This window comes from Antrostomus carolinensis, unplaced genomic scaffold (genome assembly GCF_000700745.2).
Source record: "Antrostomus carolinensis isolate BGI_N321 unplaced genomic scaffold, ASM70074v2 scaffold43028, whole genome shotgun sequence".
NCBI lineage: Eukaryota > Metazoa > Chordata > Aves > Caprimulgiformes > Caprimulgidae > Antrostomus > Antrostomus carolinensis.
In genome coordinates, this window is record NW_010334422.1 from 2,326 (window position 1) to 10,674 (window position 8,349).

Here is an 8,349-nt window from a genome sequence, read left to right on the forward strand (position 1 = left end):
GTGATCACCAGCAGTCAATTATTTCTGACTCATATGACAGGTGCTTTACATCATCTTCTGAGTAGGAACTTTTTTTTTTTTTTTGCAAGGTTCTTCCTGAAGTGACAAAAACGTGGAAATTTGGTGGCCATCACAGACTGCATTTTGATTCCTTCTGAGGGAGTACAAATATGCTGAGAGCAACCTGTTCTCACTCTAAACTTTTAGGAAAGCACACTGAACAAGATGGCTAAAGTTGCCATCATCTCCTCCACTGGTGCTTCTAAGTTGCACAGGCCAGCGCTGCTTCTCTGTTATGGGAGCTGTAGAGGTGACTAGTGCTTCTGGTGGGGCCCTGAGAGGATGGCCAGCCTGGCTCACTGTCAGCAAGCTCTGGCCATAGACAAGGTGCTGCCTCTAGCAAGAAACCTATAAACCTAGCAGGTCTATCCAGAGCTGCCTCTTTTCCTTCTTCCTTTCAGGCACAGAGAAGAACTGGGCAGATTCATCCCCAGAAATTTTAGACAAAATCAGAACTAAGGCTTGAGTGTGAAATAGTGCTGGAGGAATGGTATTTTTTAGACTCTTCAGTGCCTTTTGCATACTTCTTCGTGTTCTTTCTCTTTGCCTGCACCTTTACTGCTGACATGCTTGTGAAAAATCTGCCCACAGGTTTTTCTTCTCCAGAAGGAGATAATCCTTTCTATAACATGCTGTGTTGCGATGTTGTCACTGAATTTGGCAACTTCGGCTCTGAATCAAAAAATCTAGAACTTAGAGGAGATTTATTAAAAGGCAAATAAATATCAGTGGTTTTTTTCCAAATCCTAAATATTCAGTCAGTCTTTTGCTTTTTGGAGCATCTGCCTTGTCTAGTATCAAAGCTGTAGTGCTGAAACTGCTCAGCTTGTAGAAGTTTATTTCACAGATTCAAATAAAATCATTTTTTCACAACAGATAGTTACTCTGTGGAATCCTATACCAGGGGTCTTCTGGGCCCTAAATATCTGTGGTTTCAAAAAGCAAACAGGCAGATTCATAGATGGATAATACATCAAGATCTGTGAGTTGCAGAAACTGCACTGTTGGCTCAGTAAATCCACGAGCTGCAAGCTAACAGGGCACTTAGGGGAGTTATCACTATGTGCTTTGCCTGTTCCTTACTTTCACATGTGTCTGTCTTTACCCAGTTTCAGACAACGTGCTAGATTAGATGGGCCTTTCATCTGACTCTTACACTTAAGAATTGTGATGTTACTGACTTTTGCATTGTGGTACTTGCATGGGTTTTTTATTTTTTAGAAAGCTGTCTCTCAAGGTGTTTTTACTCTTCTTGGAGACTGCAATAACACAAGGGCATTGATTTAATGTCTGTTGATTATTCTGGCAGTATGCTGCTTCATCTGTGACAGAGGGGAGAATGGAGTTGTGTATCATGATGTCATATATCCAGCTATATAATATATCCTCTGGGTCTGTCTCTCTCTCTCTCATTACATGATGTAGATGTTCATACATCTGGTCACACTGGATGTTCGTCTTGAACTAGGAGACATTGTAGCATTTTTGCACTCAATAAATAGCATTTCTAATGCAAGAAGAATTAAAAAGCTATGTCTGATAGACGGAAGTTTTTCTGTATTCCTTGCCCAGCACAGTGCTGTCTGGATTTTGCAAGAAAACAAACGTATTGCCACATAGTTCTGATGTTTGAAATCTGGTACTTCATCAAGTTAGCATTTCTAAGTACTTCAAAATATGTTTCAGAGATACATAGTAATCTTAGCCTATGTTATTTATTTTCCAATTTCTGGCTGGCTGCTTTATATTGGTAATACCACTGATCACGTTGTTAGCATCAGCTTGTTGTATGTTTTGCTTCACTATTTCAGATTACTGCTTAATGCCAGTAATGTCGCTAACAATGTAATGCGGTAAAGGATTGGAAACAGCTTGAGGTGAAGAGGCATAGCTGTGGAGGTGCCAGCAAGGACATAGTTCTGTAGATGGGGGCATTAATAATTTGAGAAAACGAAGTGGAAATCTAAACCCAACAGAGTTCTCTGTTCAGAGAATTCTGACTAGTTGCTGTGAACAGCTCCTCATGCGGTTTGAGCCAAGAATGATGAAGGAATTTGAAATTTTATCAAGTACAGACATACTAGCATAAGATTGGCTGTCTTTCTAAAAGGGACGTGATAACTCAGGCAGAAGTTACAAGTTCACTGCAGAAATTATTGGATATTCTGGTTTATATTACTGCTGAAAGTGATTGGTGACTGTGCCTTGTATTTTTGGAGTCCATCCATTTAATCACTTTACAAATAGTGACAAGCTAAGTATTTTAAACATAAGGGTTTTCTAATCTGAATTTCCTAAACTTGCTCTTGTTTTGTGCCTGCTGTTTCTTCTAGGACAATAGGGTACATATTGGACCAAAAATGGAAATTCGGGTTGTCACTCTAGGATTAGATGGAGCTGGCAAAACAACTATTTTGTTTAAGTTAAAGCAAGATGAATTCATGCAGCCAATTCCAACAATAGGTTAGTAGCAACAATTTAAATGTAATTATTTTTCTGAATTTGGACTTATCTGTAGAATTTGATTATTTTATATTCATATAGAACAAGACTATAAAACTTTAATATTTTTATTCTAGGCTTTAATGTTGAAACAGTAGAATACAAGAATCTGAAGTTTACTATTTGGGATGTAGGAGGGAAGCACAAATTGAGGCCCTTGTGGAAACATTATTATCTCAATACACAAGGTGAGACTAATACAACTTCTAAACTTTATTTTTTCTCCTAGCTTATATTTCAGAGCCAAAAAGATTATTAATAAAAATAATTTATAACTGTAAAAAATTTTTCATCTAATGCAAAGTACGGCTGCTAGATTCACAAGCTGAGAAATTTTAATCCGGTTGGTGTTAGTGTCTGCTGCATGATAAAGATACATTCTCCATAAATCCATCAGAGAGTTCATAGAGCCAAACAAAATTAGAATCTCTGTTAAACTGGTTCTAGCTGACAACAGACAAGGTGCAGCATTCCAAAGTTTGCATAGTGAGAAGTAGTACTTGCCAGGTATGAAGTTTAAATAGCACTTGAAATGAAAATATTCAGTCTTTAGGAGCCTTTAGTTGTCAACTTAAAAAATCCTACAAAGTTGCATAACTTCTGCTGTGGTATTGCAGTGTAATATCAGGTCATAGACTAGATTACTGGTTCTGAAAACTTTGATCTAAATGGTGCCCACTTAGAAATTCATGCTGTCCATCTGTAAACTCTCCGTAGTTGTTTTCTAATTTAGAAAGGGGGTTCTCTTCATTAATTCATTCAGAATTATCTGAAATGCTTAGGAATGACAAACATCAGTGTTATGTGCTCCATTTGGTGCATTATTTCAGCCTTCATTGCAAACTTTAACATTTTAAATTGTTGATCTTTTCAAACTTCTAAAAATTGTATTTTGGGATTCTGTTGTCCTCTTAAAACTTACCATGTAAACACCAGTAGCATGGAATCGTATCTGCCTTGAGGAACTATATGTTGGAGAGAGAGTCTAAGCAGTTAACCTGGTGCATACCTGCAGTAAGTTTTGTTTAGTTTTGGTGTTGGGGTTTTTTTTCATTGTAAAACCCGTGAGTTTAAATTCTGTCCTCTTAACTCTGCCTCCCTGACTTTCCAGTCTTTCCAACACGTTGGTTACTCTCTGTAGTGGGTAGTAAAATCTCCTGCTGCTGTGTTGGGTCCACGGCAATCTTCTCTGGATTCTGTAGTCTGTGCTGATTTGGCTGTACCTGTAGATTTTGCAGCCAGTTAGAGGAAAAAAAAAGTCTTGTGGGAGTTGATTGAGTATAAATGGATCAAGAAATGGTTTAAACTGAGATACTCAATCCATACATATTAAATCTGGTTTTAGACCTACGTAGTTAAAAAATCTCAGGCTTTATGTTAGACTAGGCAAAAAACTTCAGACTTTTTCCTCCTGTTTTAGGATGAATTATAGATTTTTGTCAAAAGTATAGAGGTATGTAAGGCATTTCTCAGTCCTCCTGGATTTGAAACTGAAATTGTGCACTGCTGAGAAACTTCACATAGAAGACTGCTAGAAAAAAGGCATTGTGTAAGTTGAAAGCTAATTTTACAGAGTTTATATCTGAATGTGTAAAATGTTTCTCTCTTTCTTTCATAGCGGTGGTGTTTGTTGTTGATAGCAGTCACAGAGACAGGGTCAGTGAAGCACACAGTGAACTTGCAAAATTATTAACAGAGAAGGAATTGCGGGATGCCTTGCTCTTGATCTTTGCTAATAAGCAGGTACTTACTTTTTTTTTTTTTAATGGTAACAAGTAGTAAATGTGTAACTGTTTTGTTTGGCTTTTGAATTTGGAAGGCTTTTATGTCATCTGTAGCTTCAGTCTAAGCCATCAGTTAAAAATAAAGTGTTTTAAACATAATATAGAAGTATAACTGAGTCTTTGTATCTGATTCTGTTGCAGGATGTAGCAGGTGCACTTTCAGTGGAAGAAATCACAGAACTGCTGAGTCTCCACAAACTCTGCTGTGGTCGTAGCTGGTATATTCAGGGTTGTGATGCCCGAAGTGGTACAGGACTTTATGAAGGATTGGACTGGCTTTCAAGGCAGTTAGTGGCTGCTGGTGTCCTGGATGTCGCTTAATTTTAAGGCAGCTGCAATTTAAGGTTGTAGTTTACTGTTTTGTTTGCACGATTTAGGATGTTGTAGCCTGGTCTGCTGTCTGAAAAGGGGACTTCATTTAACTTAGTGGTTGCAGAAAATATAATAAGCCTTTATCCTAGATTGGATAATTGTTCCAGTAAACTTGTGCCATTATAGTGTTTTTGACATTTGATACATTTACAAGTAATGGAATGGTCTTGTTACAAGGGTGCTTTGAAATTATTTTTGGTGAAATTAAGGTTGTTACAATTTAAAATTCTTCCTTGCTAAAATACGCATTGGAGTTCATCTAATAACTGTAACAAAGTTACAGTAGTTAATTGGTGTCAGAAAAATTTTGAGTAGTTCAGAAAATACTTTCCCAGGAAACTATTCCAAAATCCCTCTCAAGTTATTAGAATAGCCAACTTGGTCTATTAGTCAGAAATAAATGGTGCTACTCTTTAATACCTAAATAAGACCTTCATCTAATGGTGACATTTAAAGTTACTTGCAAATACACCACAAAAAGAAAATGTTTCCCCTGGTTTTTTTTATGGCTTCCCTGTTTGTTACCAGAAAGCAGCATAACTGGACAAAGAAATCTGAGAAGACGGAACAGTGCTGCAGGGCTAAGGGGACTGTGGCATGACGACAACTGGTCATTTTCTAGTTGTGGGGAGGGGCTAGTTGGTTTTTTTGGTTAATTGTACGCATGCTATATTATTTATGGACAGGCTATAGCAATATTGAGATGAAAGTATTTTGTGCATGCTTGAGGACATAATCTGCCTTTAGAGATTAAGCTCACTCCTCAAGAAGTCAAATGAAGTTTAAAAAAAACCCCCAACCTTCTTAAAGAAGTAGTGTGGTATAATGTCAATCCAGCTATGTACTCTTCTGTAGAAGTCATGCTTCCAGATTAAGGTAATGGCCTCAGAATATTAAATAACACAATGTAAAAGCAGTGTACACTAATTATAACTCTTACTTAGAAGAGCAGATGGTAAAATGTTATATAAACCTTCCATAATTAGATTTTCAATTCTTATGTATCTTCTACATGGAACTGTCACCAGTGCCTCTATTTTTGAAGATTACACATTCACAAACCCATGAAATATGGGTGTAGCGCTGTTTAAATTTAGAGAGGGTTGCAACGATGTAGTGGTGTCTCTTTTTCTGCTGCACATGGAACTCTGCTAGTAGTTTTATCTGTCTGGTATGCACACCAGAATCTTCTGTCCTTCTCTGTAAGTGCACAGCCAACTGAAGAAGCAATGCCATGGACCTCTTCATGTCACTAGAGGAGCTACAAAGAGCATGGCCAATAGATCAAAACTGCATATCCTCACTTTTCTCACTGGAGTAGAGGTGAATCTGCAGAACGAGGCAGTGGAAGTAAGCAGTGTTGTTTCACAGATGGGTAGATATTTTTGCCACACTGAAAAATGTGTTTATCTGTGAGAGCTCTGAACCTCATCTAGCAAGGAAAATGTATGCATCATCTGTGGCTGTGGCTTTTATTGTAATATTCTCAATTTTACAATTTTTTTTTTCCCACTACATTCCTTAGATAAAGCCAAGAATGTATAAACAAATAATTTACTACATTTCCACTTTTCTTTAAGAGGAAGCAGTTAAGGTAACTCTTGAAGAAAAGTGCAAATGCAGTAAATTACGTTACCTTAACTACTTCCTCATCACGACACTTATTTGTAGTTTTCTCTTGTTACTTAAATTTCACGTAAATGGTCTTAAATGCAGTTGCGTTTTCAGCAAGTCTAATGACTTGAAGAGTAACTGAAAGAACACTAAGCTTTAGTTAGATGTTTGTGAAATGGGCTTCACTGCCTACATAGGTACTGAGAAGGGGTGTTTACTCTTTCTTCAGACAACCTGATAAATTTGGAAGTAGTTTACAATGGAGTGAAGGGTGTTTTCTTGCACCTACTGAACTAGAAATTGTTCATCCTTCCCATCCTTCCCTACAGAAGCCTGTAACTTCTTGCACAATAGACAGTTGGCTGCTCTGACTTGAGCATCTTCTTAGCCTGTACTGCAGTGCAGTCCCAGACCTAGTTTGGGCTGACTGTCTCTTTAAAATAAGAACAAGTTCTGCTGAGCATGGTAGGTACCTTTTCCTGGAATATTATTAACAGAGAGGACATACCTTCTTTAAAAAAATCCCAGTTCTGTAATTTTATTTTATCTGGCTTATGCTTCAGCTATACATGCCTCTCAGTATAGTTCTACTTTAAAACGTTCAAGGTGACCAGTTTGGATTTTTTGAAACATTACATTTGAGGGCAGAGGAAAAACACTCACTCATGCATATTTTTGAGTATAAATGGTTGCTGGTGACATATGCAATGCTACCATGAAAGTGTTTTTCAATGGAGTTTATTTAAGATTACTTAAAGTGACTGTGAAAGTGTTGCATTTGTCTGTGAACTCTTCAGTGTAAACAGGTACACTAAGAGGTTTATTTGTATTATAAATACTAAACTACTTCAGTTATAAATTTAAGCTTGCTTCACCAGTTTTACTGAACTTTAGTTTTTAAGTGTACTGACTTACGCAGTATGTCCATTTTCTCAACTCAACTAGCACTCAAGCGTTACTAACTATGGGGATTATTTGAAAAGACTGACTAACTTTTCATAGGATTTTGACTTAATTGTGAAATTGAGTAAATACAACATCCAATGACTGTGTTGTGGCTTTGTTTAAAGAATCTCAGCTCAAAAATATATGTCTAGACTAACTAAAATATGATGTTTCATCACTTGATATGGTCTTACTGTATGTTACCTTCAAATTTATTGTGGACTATGTGGTACATCAGGGTTTTATTGTGAGATAGTTCTTATTCTGAACTGCTGGAGTAGGCGTGGATGTTATGTAAAGATTTCTTGAAAGAAAGGGCTCTTTTAATGCAAACAAGTTGCCCAGAAAATGCATTCTTTTCAATAAAAGTATGTAGAACTTTGAGAATGAATTTTAATAAACTTGCCTCTTTTTTTTTTTTTTTTTTTTTTTCTTGTTAAGATCATCTCAGAATAGAGGTGTGCTACATTTAACTTACTGTAGAGTTTTTCTTACTGATCCCTGAAGATATCCCCTTATTTCACTGAAGATAGGTAGTGGTAGCATCTTCTGAAGGACTGAATTTTATTAGCATGTGTTACATCTCGTTTCATGAATGAAGTTACTAGAACTGTACACTCCTGAGTCTAGTATGAGTACAGTAGTGTTATGTGAACATAAACAGTCAAAGTTAATGTTACTGTATTTAGAGTAGACTTAACTATACAACATCACAACAGGACCATATCTACCCACAGGTTCACAAAAGCATGAGAAGTTGTCTGAGCTTTCATTGATGACTGTATCAGAAACCCCTTAGTTGCCATCATTTATTTTAAACAAAGTATTTCAGTAGAAGTAGTAATGTTTGTAGGGCTTCGGGTAAAAATAAAGCCAAAATAATGAGAATGCAAACATTAAAAGAAAAAGCATTATTGGCAGTGCCAAACAAGTTGCACAGGACATTATATGCTGGCATTCCAAGAGCTGATCATTGTTTTTGGACACAGAAGACACGTACACAACCATTTTTAAATAAGAGAGAGAGATTCATAGTATGGTTTAGGGTTGGAGGGGACCTTAAAGATCATCC

General features: G+C 36.8%; 1 protein-coding gene across 1 annotated transcript; it reads left to right on the forward strand.

The window, feature by feature from the left end:
- Nucleotides 1-2,393: 2,393 nt before the first annotated feature.
- Nucleotides 2,394-4,819, forward strand: LOC104519413 (E3 ubiquitin-protein ligase TRIM23; the record flags this gene model as incomplete). The annotated part of the gene is made up of 4 exons (XM_010174218.1): nucleotides 2,394-2,523; nucleotides 2,640-2,750; nucleotides 4,181-4,305; nucleotides 4,488-4,819. Coding segments are annotated over 4 exons (546 nt in total), but the record flags the coding sequence as incomplete, so codon positions are not given.
- Nucleotides 4,820-8,349: the final 3,530 nt, after the last annotated feature.